The sequence below is a fragment of the Chaetura pelagica genome, unplaced genomic scaffold, assembly GCF_000747805.2.
Source record: "Chaetura pelagica isolate M959 unplaced genomic scaffold, ChaPel_1.0 scaffold189, whole genome shotgun sequence".
Classification (NCBI taxonomy): domain Eukaryota; kingdom Metazoa; phylum Chordata; class Aves; order Apodiformes; family Apodidae; genus Chaetura; species Chaetura pelagica.
Window position 1 is genome coordinate 3336501 of NW_009970716.1, and position 16202 is coordinate 3352702.

Genomic DNA, 16202 nt, shown 5'->3' on the forward strand with positions numbered 1-16202 from the left:
CCAGGAAAGGCACGATATGGTCTCACCATTTGTACTGACAGCTTTTCTAGAACATGTATCTGTAGAGACATGGGCTAGAGCAATGTTCATAAATTAGTAAAATAACTCAGATGCCTCCAGTCTCCTAGTATATTAAACAGAGATGGAGTCCCCTGAGATCTGAAGATCCTGTTCCCTAAGCAGTTTAATTCTTGGACTCATCAGTAGTAAAATGTACAATGTATGTAAGAAAGCCAAATTTTCTTTAATACTAACCGGATGCCTTGAGATAGTTGTATCTATATTTGCAGTCATCCTTTTATTCCTCTGCCTTGCCGTATGTCTCTTGGAATTTTCTCTGAGCCAGAAATAAGGTGTTTTTGACTTTCGTTGCCTTCTGTGATCTTTGTACAAGGTACTCCCAGATCACTTACTAGTAATCATAGTGAAAAAGTTTGTAATTTCAAACACAAAACATTTGTTCATAAATATCGAATTCTACAGCTAAACATTATGCACAAGTACCATTAATTAATGGTTAAATTATTGTCTGAATGTTCTTTCATGGTGGGGGAGTGGGCTGTAATTAGATCAACTGTACAGTAGTATTTTGTAATTCAAGTTTTGTTTTTTATGTAAAACTTTAAATACAGGTTATTGTTCTCTAGAAAAGAGATACTTGGAAAATGTTTTTGCAGGTTTGGTCTCACTTTGTGGGTTTTTTTTTCCTCCTTTTGTTGTATGCATTGTGGCATTCCTTTGTCTTTTCTCAAATGGTACAGTTTTATTTTAACCTTTCTCTCGAGGTTTCGATTTTTACTTTTCCCTTGAGTAATATTCCTGTATTCCTCTTTATTTGAATTTTTTTATTGTCTGTATCCCTTTCTCATGGTTGAGAGTGAACAAAGGGATATTCCCAGAGCCTAGACAAAAACTACAATTTGGATGGCAACAAACAAAGCAATTTCTGCCTCTTAGAGTTGAAAATGACAGAACTGTGGAAAAGCTCTCAAGCTGCAGTTCTTGCTGCTCTTTCTATGGACAGTGGAAGGGATGTTTACAGATGAGAAAAAGACCCACTCTTTTTTCTTCTCCATTGAAATCTAGTTTCAATGACTTTCTATATTTCTTTCAGCTTGTCTGAAAAGTATCAACACTTAGTAATACAGTTTCTGTCTGTTCTTTTCCTGCAGGTTACTGGTTGAGAAAATCTTTGCTCAGTATCTTGTTCCACACAATTTGGAAACAGAAGAGCGAATGAAGTGCTTGTACTATTTGTATGCTAGCTTGGATCCAAATGCTGTTAAGTGAGTATAGTTTGTATTCGGCAAATACTCGCTTTTTCAGGCTTTTCCAACATCTGTATCATCATCTTTGTATTATCAGGATTTAAATAAAAATATAACCAAGCAATGGTTAGCATTACTTTCAAGTAGTATTTCAAAATATTTCGCTTTTATATATGAACTACATGTCCCATTAGACAAGAAGTTACCTTGATATTTGAGAAGAGTGGTTTATCTATACTTTTTCATCCAACAACAACACTGCAGAGTTAAAAATGCTCAAGTAATAACTTCTAGATTTACTCTAGAATATTAAGGCTTGTGATGAAGATATCTGTAACTGAATTCTGATTGATAGTAGCCTGTGTTTTATGTTGAAAATGTTATTTTCAAGATAATTTGGGTAGGACAAACTGTGGCTGTCCTACATATGTGAAATTTTTCAAAGTAGAATATTAAGAGAGGTGGTGTTCTGAAAAAGGAGAAAATCAGTTCCACCATGTTTGGAATGGTTTTTTTAGTACTTTTTAGGTTTTGTTTGTATCCAGCAGATGTTTCACATGTAAGATAAATAATGAAACAGTCTTGTTTGCTAATACATCCAGCATGTTCTTGTCATGACCAAATTGGTAAACTTTTCTGGTTTTTCACTTTTGCAGAGCACTGAATGAGATGTGGAAGTGCCAGAACATGCTGAGGAGTCACGTACGAGAATTACTAGACTTGCATAAGCAGCCCACTGTACGGTTTTGAAAATATTAATACTTTATCCAGTCGACCTGTTAGGCTAATTTACTGGAATTTTTTAATACTGTGTTGTTTGTTCAGTATGACTTTATTACTCTGTTGATTTCCATATGTAGATTATGTTCCATTCTTAAGTAAATTTGCTTTCATAAATGCTTAAAGATGGCCTCCTTATATTTACCGTTAGTTTATATTACTTTGGAAAAAGTTTTAAAGAAAATTCCAAGTTTTTTGTTTGCTTTTGACAGACCTTATTAGCACATTTTGAGAACGGAATATGTTGTAATGTAAAGCAATTATTTGTTTGAAAACAAAAGTTTTAACATACTGGAATTTTATATAAAAGCATATCTTCAAACTAGCAGAAACTTGAAATAGAAGGGCATAGCTTTGGGGGTTGGGTGTGGAGGTGGGCTAGGGGTATATGGTTGGGATCTTTTTCCTACAATTGATTTTAATCTGTTATATCAGTTAGTGAATTTCTGCAGTTCTTTGATATTGCAAGAAGATTTTTCCCATTTTTCAGTGTGTAGTAGCTGCTAAACATACTGCTCTACTATCCTAGAGTTTATTCTTAAAGGAAAGACATAAACCATAAGATTCCAGAGTAGAATATAGTGTTGCAGAAGACTTAACAAATTAGCTTAAAGGTATATTTTAGAATGGGAAGTGTCGCTGATTTGTTTGTTTTTGCTGTTGTCCTCAGTCAGAAGCAAACAGTGCTGCCATGTTTGGAAAGCTGATGACCATAGCAAGTAAGTGTTAATAAGTTCTATAAACTGTTAGTACAGGATTCCTGGAAATTGTATTTCTCTGAATCTTGGCATACTAAAGTGGTAAATGTATTTAATGATAAATTGTGTTAAATCACACAGAAAACCTTCCAGATCCTGGCAAAGCACAAGATTTTGTGAAGAAATTCAATCAAGTTCTGGGTGATGATGAGAAACTTCGGTCCCAGCTTGAACTGTTAATTAGCCCTACATGTTCTTGTAAACAGGCAGATGTCTGTGTGGTAAGAAAATGCAAAAAACAACTTTTATACCTTAAATATTTGTGCTTAAAACAATTATTCAGAGTTAATGGTCTCTTTTAGTTCCTTAACATGATTTTTATATATTTCCAATTTTCATTAAATACCTTTTTGGTTAACCTGTTGAGATTGTGGAAAATATAGTCTTTTATCATCATCTTGCTTCCTAAGAAAACATTAGCTTTATTCCTTCCTGAGGTCATAACCATTAAGCATAATGTCAGAAAGCTTGCTTTAATTTTTTTAAAGTATTTTCTTTCAGGTGTCTCTTTTTATGGTAAGATACCTAGACTGTCATTTGACACTGATGAAACTTCTTCTGAGTACCATCAAGCCAAATATGTCATCTGCATATTGTGTGAATTTATTCTTCTTCCTAGAATGTTACTTTGAAATCAGTCTTTCTGTCCCTTGCTATCGCATCTGTTTAACTTCTTTGATGAAAATACACTTACTTATATTAAACTGGACTTTTTCAGAGATTTACAGGAGATTTGCCAACAATCATAGACTTTTTTCCTTGTGGACCCAAAATAATTCTCTTTCGGATCTGGCCTGCAATTCCTTAAAAAAACTCTGAAGAACACTCACTAGACATCAGCATCCAACGTTTAAAGATTTAAATATAATGTGATAAAGATTTGGAGATAGCAGTAGCCCCCTTTAAAATATGTTTCGCTGATCCTGTAGGCAAAGTTAAAATAAGTGGCTGTATTCAGCTTACTCAACAAGCTTAATAAGTAAGTAAAATTAGTATAATTCTTTTTTGTACCTAACATTCTTATTATAGAGAGAGATAGCCCGGAAGCTTGCAAATCCGAAGCAGCCAACAAATCCTTTTCTGGAAATGGTCAAATTTCTTTTGGAAAGAATTGCCCCTGTACATATTGACTCAGAAGCCATTAGGTAAGTTTGAAAGATCATCCTAACTCATAAATTATTACAAAGATGACTTAAATGACAAAAAAATAGAAAATTTTATTGGGATTTAGATTAGTCTGTCGTAGCTGTAAATGTACTTTTTTAAAAACAAAACATTTTCTGGAGGTGTCTTAATTTCCAGCAGCCTAGCAAATGCTAATATTTTTAAATACTTCTTTACACTGCTGTCTGGAAATAATTTTTAAAATTTAGTGGTTCCCAGTGAAACTGCTATGTATGGGGCTTAAGGTGAAAATTATGATCATAGTTTTCACGTAGTTAAGTGCCACACAGTCTTCCATATAGCAGTTGAATTAATTAGCTTTTGTGGGATTGTGTTAAGAGAATGTTTGGATTTCTTTTGAGACTTGTCTGGCAACCTAATTATGCTCTGAAACCCATGCAACTATATGTTGATCTGAATGCTGCCAACGTGATGGGGTTTTTTGGTTGTTGTTATATTTTGGTTTTTTCCTAAATAATTAATTTTGCAGAAAGCTAAGTCAGAAGGAAAAAGAATAATGGAATAGCTTGATTAAAAAAACCCCAAAACCTTAAACAAAAAAACAAACACCACAACACCTCTCTCCCAATGGACTATTGCCTTCCCTTTACTTTGTGTGTAAAAAAGACATCTGGCTGGTATTTCCAGCCTTTAATATTGTACATTGTCACATGATTTTTTCTTTTCTTTATCTCTTATTTCAGTGCACTAGTAAAACTTATGAATAAATCCATAGAGGGGACAGCTGATGATGAAGAGGAGGGTGTAAGTCCTGATACTGCTATTCGTGCAGGACTTGAACTTCTCAAGGTAATCTGCATTCATGCAGCTATAGTTTGTAATGGAAAGGACAAAAGTGGTATGACTAACAAATTAATGTTAGCATGGGTTTAATAATTATTATTTAGATAATTACTTTTTTAATGTGTGAAAGTGTTTTGTTATTAATACTCACTTGAGAAAAGAATAATGAAAGAGATGAGTTTTGGAAAAAGTATGTTTTGAAAAGGGTGCCAAGAGTTCAAGTACACATACTAAAGTAGAAATTAAACCAGTTTCTGCTTAGGGAAGTCATACAGAAGAAGGTGCAGAGGTAAAATGGGAGGAAGAGAAATGTGAAAACTGGAAGAGGCACATTCTTTGAGGCCTGTATGATTCTGAAAGAAAACCAAGCAATAAACTCGAGAGCCAAGCTGTGTAGAGGAAAAAAAAGAGGATGGGGAACTCGTGTTCTCAGTGGTCGTAGCAAGTTGCTGGGGGAGAAAGAAGGATTTGAAATACCTGGAAAACATCTGGGGTGGATTTGGCAGTTAATTAATGATACTTTCTTTTGAGTACGTTACAAAGGGCAGTATAAAATATAGGAGGGAATGAAGGGGAAGATTACAGAATTAAGGAGAGACTATTCAGAAGTGTGAATGAACAAAGGGGAGATTCTGGAGACATATCAGACCAAATTTGGTAATGGCAACCATGGTAGAAACAGTTATACAGAAGTATGCAGGGAAGTATCGTGTGTTTGCTAATGTAGCTCAGAAATCTGCCAAGGTTGAAGATTGGTTGCTGTGACGTGGGTATCTTTGAGAATATTATCTCACACATTGAGACTTGCGCAAATAGGCCACTCTGATCAAAGAAACCAAGATAAGATAAATCCGAAGAATACACAAGATACACGCAACTTTTTATTGCTCTCCCTACCTTATGTTATCTGAACTTTACTATGCTTAATATAGTTTTACTTTGGGATAACTTTTTGTTCTCTCTTCTCCTGCCTTGAAGCTCTGTGTGGTTAATTTCTTATTTGATGTTTCTCTTGTTTAGATCGAAAGGACAGTAATCTGTGTATTGTTTGTAGATACCTTAACCTTGATTTCTGCTCAGGGACTTCTCATTCTGGAGAACTTAAGATCTCAGCTCAGTTAAATTAAGTTGAAAAAAGTATTCTTAACTAGTCTTCAAAATGTGTTCATTTTAATTTTTTACATATTCAAATAAAATGCTATCTTGTAAAACATTTGGAGGAAGGGAGGACCTGAAGAAAATAGCATAGATGAGTTTTTTATTTGAAAATCCCTATATTGCCTTCTCCAAAATGCAGTTTTTTGAATGTAACGATCTTTTATGAGCATGTATTAGCTATTTATGTTGATAGTAATGCTCATAAACAGCCACAATTTTGTTTTTCTGATGATTCATTTCCCATTAATAAATATACCTTTGTTTTAATGTGTATCTGTAGGTTCTGTCCTTTACACATCCTACCTCGTTCCACTCTGCAGAAACCTATGAGTCTCTGCTACAGTGCCTCAGGATGGAAGATGATAAAGTAGCTGAGGCAGCCATACAGATTTTCAGAAACACGGGTCACAAAATAGAAACAGACTTGCCACAGATAAGATCGTGAGTGTATTTCTTAATGTGCTGCTTTTTCACACCTGGAATTCTACGTTTTGATATTTTATTCAGTGTTGCCCATAAAATCACGTTATAGTCTTGTAAATATGAACTGCTTCTCTTCCATCAGTTTGTATTCCTTCACTACATTTCTGTCTCTTCAAATTTAAATTCTGCATTCTGCATTCATTTTCGAGTGTTCATTGACGATGTTATGGACCCCTTTAAAATCTTCCTATAGTGGACGAATGAAAGACAGTGCGTAGCATGTTTCCCAGGTTACAGAAATAAGAAGCAGCAAAAATATGGCAAAGTTGTAATTTCTTGGCATAATTTCTGCTCATATCTGTCCTTCACACAATTTTTCTGTCTTTGTAGGGAACAAAAATATAATCTCTGATGGCTAACAGCTCTGTTTGTTATGAAACAAGTTGGGGAACAAGATCCAAAAGCAGGCATGAATTTCTAACAAAGAATAATTGCTGTCTATAAGTTGTCATTATGCAATTCATGCTTTAACTGCTGATTAAAGCTGCATAATCTATTAGATATTCACAGACTATTTAAAACCTTGTGGGTAACATCTAAAACCTTAAAATTAGCCTGTTAGTAACTAGCTGATGCAGATTATAAAACACCGGTTTCAAGTTCTCATATTGAAATAACATGGGAGCTATTATTATGCAAAAATGCATACCAGTGTACACCTTAAGTTCTCAATGAACTGAAGATGTAACCTCAATGATTCTTACAGTTTGAATCAGATTTTGAGAAAAAGGAAAACATTACAAGTTCACATATGAGACACTACATAAGATATTTGTAGGGGTGAAGAGAAAGAAAAGCACAGCAATCCCCATTGTCAAAATAGTTGCCTGTATAGTCCTAATTTTCTATAGTTCCCTACTAGGATTTAGTCAAGACTGCATTGCTGGAGTGTGTCATCTTCTGTCAAAGGAGCCTGGTATTGCTGATGTTTCTTTTGGCTTCATGCCTTAACCAAGTGAGCCAAGTCTCAAATAACATAAACAATCACTGTCAAAATGGAGGTCTAGCTCTTGGCATGGTTTGCAAGCATGTCAGGTTAATGTTCTGAAAGCCAAAACCCTGCTTTTTACATTGGTGGCCTCTGATCAGCAGATTTTGGGGGATTCAAATGCAAAAGCTCAGAAAACAGTTCTCCATTCATTTGAGTATACATTGCAATTGAAGACCATAGTTAAAGCAGTAAAGGCCTATAATGCACTGATACTTAGTAGGCATTCCTAGCTTTTAATACATTTTTTTCAGCACTGTCAGTTCCAAGCTTGGATGAGAAACCCAGGAGTTTACCCTGTCTGGGCCTGTCATGTTCCCCCACCTTGTATTTGACTTCCTAAGAAGCCTTATTTTGATCATTACTTTATTTCATATTTGATTTTTCCCTGTGGGCTTTTTTCTGCTTAAATATGTACAGTAAGATATTCCACAAGTATTACTAAATACAATTCCATCCTGCTTTTTGCTTCATGATTATGATCTTCCTTGAACAGACTTCAGAGAAATGCTTGATTTATAAGATGGTGAGGATATATTTGTATAGGTGAGAAGCTGTGTATTTTATAGATTGCAAATTGTATTTTGAAGTACTTCATTTAATGTTTACAGAACACTAATTCCGATTTTGCATCAGAAAGCAAAAAGAGGCACTCCTCATCAGGCAAAACAAGCTGTTCACTGTATACATGCCATATTTTCAAATAAAGAAGTGCAGCTTGCACAGATATTTGAGGTATGTCTTGCTTTTAGTTTTTAAGATTTGTTTCTGCTGTTCTTAATTGATACTCGTCAATAACATTAATTGAATTAATACTGTTCATTAACAATTTATGAGGTCAGGAAGCCTACAGGTGTATGGTAGTCGAGGTAAGTAATTCATTTTACAATAGCACGTTATTATTGTTTGTGTCTTAAAGCCACAATTTTGTAATATTCTAATGTCTGACAGATAAGTTATTTTTATGTACACAGGAAAAGTTAGGGGAAAATAAACTAAGCATACTGGAATAAGCCACACTAAATCCCATGAGGACACATTTAGCAGATAGTAAATGAGAGATAACATTCTCTACTTTCAAACTGTATTAATTTATTGTGCTTCAGGGTCTTTGCACATACAGTACTTTCTCACTGGGGAGGTTATTGCAGAGTAACTACTTGACTATAGCTCAGACATTAGCTTACTGCTCACTTAACTGCTTCATTAGACAAGTTGTAAAGCAAAAAGTCACCTCACAGAGCAGAGAGGTTGTTATTTTTCACTGTAGTCTCTTAAATAGTAACATTATTAAACTCCACTTGTACAGTATCTTTGGTTCTTAAGCTTGGCTATCTTTGAACCTGTGCGTAATTGAAAAGTGTGAAAAGCTTTGAATTAAGCCAGCAAAGGGAAATACTGATCACTAATAGAAATGTCCCTGGTGGTTGCCAAGGTTTTTTAACCTTCCTTTATATTTTGCGCCATTTGCAGTTATGATACAGGTTTTCATGATCCGAATAAAATCGAGTCAAGAGTTCTTCCTGTGTCTCCTAGGATGGAATATGTTTTACTACTGAAGGAGGAAGAGAATATAAAATCTGATTTGCCCTTATCTCATGTGAAATTTTTTGTTACTCTGTTAATTAGAAAATAGCATTCTTTCTCCATCTTGATTTGCTAACATTATTAATTCTTATGGAAAACTGTGAAACGCATCAGCAATGCAGAAGAAAAATACACTATTTTTAGGCATGCTAGCTTTCATATCTGTAGTTGAATTTTGAATTATTATTTTTTCCTTCCTCAGCCTCTTAGTAGAAGTTTGAATGCCGATGTACCAGAACAACTTATAACTCCGTTAGTCTCATTGGGTCATATTTCTATGTTGGCTCCAGATCAGTTTGCTTCTCCAATGAAATCTGTTGTTGCAAATTTCATTGTGAAAGACCTCTTAATGAATGACAGGGTAAGTTTTTTGATAAGTCCTTACTATTCTGTTTGCCTGTTACTAACTTCATGGAGAAGAGATCTTTTTTGTTTATTGAGTCAGTAAGTGAATGTTCTATATGTGGCGACTACACTAATAATTGCATTATAAAATATCCTTGTGTGAAAGAAAGCTTAGGCTGTGGCATTTTCCATTTTTACATCTGCATTTTCTATATTGGTTGAACGAGTTCTTAAACTTACATGAATGTCTGTAGTCAACAGGTGAGAAAAACGGAAAGTTGTGGTCTCCAGATGAAGAAGTTTCTCCAGAAGTACTAGCAAAGGTGAATGATCTACTCTCAATAATAATGTGTATATTTGAGGTTAAAAGTTTACTTTTTTCCAAGCTGTGCAATAGAGAGTATTAGAACAAATCCCTTTGAGTACTTTTGTATTAGTTTCCTTAAAATATGCAGTGTTCTGGAGTTTTTGTGGACTATACATACAGTTATAGGACTGATAGAAACTATACATTTTGGTGTCTTCACTTACCATTTTAATTATGCTGAATGTTAAGAAAATTAAAAGCTTCAAAAGTTTTAGTTTTTCTTACAAAAAAGATAATTTGACTTTACTGACTGTAAATAGACTTGAAATAAATTTTATTCTTTCATCTTTATAGGCTATTTACTGTGAATCTAATTATGGCCACTTCTAGAAATGTTTATCTAGTTGCTCTTATTTTTAATCATGTAGCAAGTATCCTGCATCCTCTAGATGCACTTGTGAGAAGACACTGAACCGTAGTTGAAATGTCCTGATGCCACAAAGACTGCTACTTCCTTCTTCACTCTGTAAATATTCACTGCTTCCTTCTGTTACTTTAAGAATGTATCAGCTCTAATAAATAGGAGTCTATGGAAATTTCAGTTTGACAGAGTAGGTTTTAGTGCCTTGCCAAGCTTAGGAGTTGAGTGTGTTGTTGATTTTTTTCATGTTTGATAGGTGCAAGCAATTAAGCTTTTGGTACGTTGGCTGTTGGGTATGAAAAACAACCAGTCGAAATCTGCGAATTCCACCCTCCGGTTATTGTCAGCCATGCTTGTCAGTGAAGGAGACTTGACAGAACAGAAGCGAATCAGGTCAGGTTTTGTTCCTTTCAGTCTTCCAGCAATTTTGTTATAGAGTTTCAAAGACTAATAATTCTGTTGGAGATTTTTTTTTTAGAATTTTAAGGTGAGCACGTTGTTGGCTAATGGAATGATAGAAGACAGATCTTATTGGAGTTCTAATTTTAGGAGTGGAATGATGGTATAAAAATATGCTTATATCCCCTCTTGCAATTTACTAAGAATCTCAGAACCCTCTAAATATCTTGATAGCAAATGACATTCTAGAGAGTAAAAGACTTCCAGAAGTGTCTTTGAAAACAATTGAGTGATGAAGAATAACACAGGAGTTGGGTGATCTTCATTTCAACAGTGAAGTAGTCATACCTCATCTTCATTCTGAGGGTGAAAGAAAGAGACAATCTGCAGCTAACATGTCACTTTCGTTGAGACAGTGATATGGAAACAAGAAACCTTACTATTCTCTTTCACTGTTTTACTGGAATTCGTTTTTATCTGGGGAAAGCAGAGCACCTTATTTTCTTGCATTTGGTTGGGTTAATGTACTTGACCTGAAGTTATAGAAATGTGATCTGACCTGACAGAGAAAAACTTTAATGGCTCATTGATCTTGCAAGAAGAAGAAATCATGACATGCAGATAATTTAAGAATAGTTGTGGTGAGTTGTGGGGTTTTAATTTGTGGTGTTTTGTTTTGTTGTTGTGTTTTTCCCCTCCCTCATGTTTGTATAGTAAATCAGACATGTCTCGACTGCGATTAGCTGCTGGTAGTGCAATAATGAAGCTTGCACAGGAGCCCTGTTACCATGAAATAATTACCCCAGAGCAGTTCCAGCTCTGTGCACTTGTCATTAATGTAAGTAACTGCACTTGAAATTAACTGACTCTTAATTGAATTCAGAGTCCTTACATCTGAGCTACATTGAGTGTTCTTTATTCCTCATTGCAGCTTTCAGAAGAGTTAATGAAATCTCAAATATTTATTATGCTGCACCTGTTGATCTTTTTAAAATGTCTCCCTATAATTCCACCCTGAATTCTTTTTTTTTTTGACAGACCAAGATTTTAATGGTTATACTCTTATGTTTTATTTTGCCACAGGATGAGTGCTACCAAGTGAGGCAGATATTTGCCCAGAAACTGCATAAGGCACTTGTGAAATTATTACTCCCTTTGGAATATATGGCAATCTTTGCTTTGTGTGCCAAAGACCCTGTGAAAGAGAGAAGAGCGCATGCCAGACAGTGCTTGCTCAAAAACATCAGTATACGACGAGAATATATTAAGCAGAATCCTATGGCTAATGGTCAGTGTTTCCGTAAGACTGTTAAGAATACAATAGTCAAATACTAAACTGGAAGGAGTATCTAATGTATCTTAAGTATGTAAAGGGGGGGTGCAAGGAAGATGGAGACAGGCTCTTCTTAGTAGGTTCCCAGTGTCAGAACGAGGGGCAATGGGCACAAGTCGGAACACAGGAAGTTCCTCATCAACATGAGGAAAAACTTCTTTACACTGAGGGTGACAGAGCACTGGAACAGGCTGCCCTGGGAGGTTGTGGAGTTTCCATCTCTGGAGATACTCGAAACCTGCCTGGATACAGTCCTGTATAAAGTGCTCTAGGTTATACTACTTCAGTGGGAGAATTGGACTAGATGGTCTCTAGAGGTTCCTTCCAATTCCAGCAATTCTGTGATTCTGTGAGCAATCATTAGAACTTAAGTAAATTGCTTTTGTAAAGAAACACTGGATAAGTTTAATTTGTTTCTTCATGTTTATATTAGACACAGTCAGCTCTAAGTTTACTTAGTTTTAGCATTAGCATAAACCATAAAATACTTCTGTACTTTGCTGACAATTATACATATAAAATACAATGCTGTTTTGTTCAAAAAATGAAGTTTTGGGGTTTGATTTTTTTAGTCTTTATGAACTTCTTGAAGTAAGACCAGGTAGTTTTGTAGTAGTAAAACGCATTCATTGATTTTTAATGATTCATTGAAAGTAAAATTTGTAGGAAGAAAATGCAAGTTGAAATTTTACATTCCATTATTTGAAAAAGTAATACTTTGAAAAAGTGTTTCTTGTGATGCATGTGTCTATAATATAGAGGGTATTTATGATTTTTTGTTACTGCAGAAAAATTGCTATCCTTGTTGCCTGAATATGTGGTACCGTATATGATTCACTTACTGGCACATGATCCAGATTTCACAAAACCTCAGGATGTTGATCAGCTTCGTGATGTCAAAGAGTAAGTGTCAAGTGATTCTGGAATTGTTATGCTGTGAATTTTTTTTGTACTTGGAAGAAACTGAATAGGAAGAGGCGCTCTTTGGTTTTTATCAAAAGTGTTTTGTAAAACAGTATTCTTGGAAATGTAGAACACTTTAACCAAGGGAAGAAGGTGTTAGCAACTGCTTAGTGTATTCTGAAAGCCTGTAGGCCACACCGAAGTATGCCAAATAAGTTGAGTTCTCTAGGCTTCTTTTAAAGTGAAGTAGTGGGTTCAGATTTTTGTATTTGTGCTTAGGAATCTCTGTAGAATTTCCCAAAACACTTAAAGAGATGCCAAGTAATGTCAGTTCAGATATTTTGGAACTTACAAAATACAGAGCTTCTCCAATACTTTAAAATGTAATGCCACTGATGCTGGGTCAGGTTCCTGCTTCACTGGGAACTTTTTTTTTTTTCTCTCCTTCCCCTATGCAAACCTACTAGAATTCATGCTAAATTTGCTTCTCATTTATCACTTGCACTGTATATGTGCAGTGCAGCCCTGGTGCTTCTTAATTTATTCCGCACAGATTATTGTATGCAGCCTGTCCTACAGAAGCTTGTCATGTACTTGAAGCGTACTGAGGTATGGCTTAAATAATCTTGTATACCCAAGTATAACTTTTTGTTCCTTTGTGTTGTAACTCTTATTTTTAATTCATTACATCTTAACACTTTAAAAAAATGTTTATAGCATCCTCCCCAGCTTTAGTTATAGCATTTTGGTTTTTTCTTTTACCTATTTTTGGTGGAGCTGTGTTGTTTTGGTATTGCAAAGACATTTATAACCACATACTTCAATATACCTCATGAGAAAAGCAGTTCATTCTTGGCACAAATAGATTAGATCACATATTAATTCTTTTTGCACCTTCACCTGTGAGAGTCCAAGTGTGGTTCTTTCTTTAAATGAAATAATTAATTTGTTCTGATTTCTGAGTTAGTTGACTACACCTGGTCAGGACCTGGAGTCAGTGAAGATTTCTTACCTAATCATCAAGTGTACATTTTGTTCCAGGACTCCCTGTTCTTGGCAGCATCTGAAAGCACTCTTCAGCCTGTACTTTATCCAGAATGCATGGAACAAGTTCTGATTTGCTGCTGTTAATACTTTCTCTGAGAAGTGCTTTCTAGTGCACAGAGCTTTTTTGGGCACCCGTTGTATAGCTGTCCTTTGTTGTCAAATTTCTTCCCTCGTGTTTGTCACAGTCTGGCTGAACTAGCCAGAGGACTGCTCCAAACAAAGAAATACTCTGTACAGGAAACTTGGCAGGAATACTTCTTTGAAGAGTCTCCTGAGACATTTTTGTCATATAATGCAATACAGTGTTTCTTTTCAAGAGTCCTGGGAGTCATAGTTTTCACTTCAAAGTATTAACATAGATGCTTGCAAACTTGGAAAAGCAGACTGGCAATGTGTTCTCTAGTTTTTCCCTAGTTCATCTGGCTTTTACATGGCCTGAATACAGTCACGTGAAGTGTGACATGATTAGCAAGTTCCTTAACCATAAGCTATGATATTTATTCTTAGGAATTTTTTTAAGCTTGTTCTACAGATATATATTTGAGTTTGAGTTTGCTCTTTTGTCTTGACACGGTGTCTGTTTCTTCTGAATTCATATTCCAAAAATACTTAAATGGATACAGAGAATGATCTTACTTTATGTGACTGTGTTCTTCCGGGTTCTTTTTTTTCTGTGTGAAAACCCACTGTTTTTCTGAAAAGGTCTTGGGGGTTTATTATTATTTATTTTATTTAATGACTTAGTGAGGAAATCAAATTACAGAAGTTGTCCTGTGTTAACTGGAATTACAAGACTAAAATTTGTCCTCGATAATAATCTTTGGACAACACAATGTTTTGGAGAAGCGGGGGCAGTGTGGTATGTTGTCGGTCCTGTATTCATCCCATTTAAGTTACTAAGAATAGTGAGTAGGTGGATGTACAGGTATCTAGCTATTTGGATGTAAGTCAGAATATAGAAGCTTTATTTTGTTTGAACACCAGATAACTATTTAAGTGTATTGATGAAGCACAATCCTCTTTTGCTTTGGATTTTTTGAGATAAATGTTCCTTCATCTCTTGCTTTACAGTCTGTAATTTGTATCAGTTAAGAGGTTTGGGGACAGGGAATTCTAGTGTTCAGTCATCTTGTTTTTCTAGTTTTTTATTACCCTCTTTCTACAAGGTAATCTTTCTTCCAGAGATTCAGAATTAAATTAGCTAGTGGCACGTTTGCATTTCTAAGATCCACCCATATGTCTTTCCCAAATAAGCATTATTTTACCATACTGTGATGGTTGTTGACCCTCTAGCCACATGCAGATCTGAAACTTGATAGCAAATGATAGGGTGGGTGTGCGTCATATCATCATTGAAAAATCCGTAAAACAAACTTCTAGTCAAAATATAATGGGTTCTCTCTAAATAAACTAGATATAAAGAAATAAAAATAGGAAAGCTGATTCCCTTTTGTCTGTCTGTAAGAATTTCTTTTCCTCCCATATGGAGCATTAGTAAAAATCTGATGACCTGTTTTGAGTACAAACATGGTACATTGTTGGTAGGAACATAGACAAAGTCCAAGGTAATGATTGCAGAATTTCATCTAGATGATGGTAGCACCAGAATTTTTGCTTCTATTCATATTTGGAAGAGAAAAAGTTGATTGGTTAGCCAGTGCTTACAGATACACTGGAGAAGCACTCTAGTTTGGCAGATTTATTCCAAAGAGTACAATTAAGACTCTGTGTGTTTAAGGTCTAGACTCTATTTACACCTTTAGATGATGTTATCTCTTCATTATATCTTCAGATTGATTGTGGTTTCTTAAGAAAAAGCTAGTATAGCTGACAATTTTTAAGACATTGTTATATGTGGGAGCTGCGGTATAAAAGCTGGAATGTAATTGCCTGTGGTTTTATGGCTTCTTAGGTGCCTGTGGTTCATGCTTGAAGTTTTAATGACAAAGAATGAGAACAATAGTCATGCCTTCATGAAAAAAATGGCAGAAAACATCAAGCTTACTCGAGATGCTCAGTCTCCTGATGAGCCAAAGGCCAATGAAGTAAGAAAAGCAGTTTGGATATGTGTTGGGTGATGGGCTGAGGGTTTCACAAGCAGTCGATGAACAGGATTTGCAGGAAATCTGAAAGCACTGGCTCAGATGTTTTTATGGTCTTTTAAAGTGTTAATTGCAAGCATTGTCTGTATGTTGCCAATCTCATTCTCTCAGAACCTCTCTTACCTTACCCAGCACACAGTGCTTAAGGAAGGTACTAAAGAGAATTTGTTAAATTTTCCTGTTACTGCCTACCTGCCTTATTTTAACTCGTATTGCCTAGTTTCCCTGCATAAGTATCTTCTGCTGGTGAGGCAAGTACTGTATTACGTGTGCTATTCAACCTATTATTTTCTAGCAGAGATGAGAAACCGTTTGTAGTGATTTGATGAAGCAAGAGCTTCTATTGTACAGAATA

General features: G+C 35.2%; 1 protein-coding gene across 3 annotated transcripts in view; it reads left to right on the forward strand.

Moving 5' to 3' along the window:
* Nucleotides 1–16202, forward strand: part of PDS5A (PDS5, regulator of cohesion maintenance, homolog A (S. cerevisiae)) — a 75484-nt gene that overhangs the window by 48077 nt on the left and 11205 nt on the right. For all 3 annotated transcript variants that reach the window (XM_010006106.1, XM_010006108.1, XM_010006107.1), the window contains exons 12-26: nucleotides 1173–1286; nucleotides 1925–2006; nucleotides 2719–2767; nucleotides 2888–3027; nucleotides 3836–3951; nucleotides 4675–4780; nucleotides 6213–6373; nucleotides 8015–8138; nucleotides 9193–9351; nucleotides 9590–9658; nucleotides 10320–10456; nucleotides 11177–11300; nucleotides 11546–11750; nucleotides 12584–12698; nucleotides 15658–15790. In XM_010006106.1, the coding sequence (XP_010004408.1) occupies nucleotides 1173–1286; nucleotides 1925–2006; nucleotides 2719–2767; nucleotides 2888–3027; nucleotides 3836–3951; nucleotides 4675–4780; nucleotides 6213–6373; nucleotides 8015–8138; nucleotides 9193–9351; nucleotides 9590–9658; nucleotides 10320–10456; nucleotides 11177–11300; nucleotides 11546–11750; nucleotides 12584–12698; nucleotides 15658–15790 (1834 nt within the window). The remainder of the gene's footprint in view (nucleotides 1–1172; nucleotides 1287–1924; nucleotides 2007–2718; nucleotides 2768–2887; nucleotides 3028–3835; nucleotides 3952–4674; nucleotides 4781–6212; nucleotides 6374–8014; nucleotides 8139–9192; nucleotides 9352–9589; nucleotides 9659–10319; nucleotides 10457–11176; nucleotides 11301–11545; nucleotides 11751–12583; nucleotides 12699–15657; nucleotides 15791–16202) is intronic.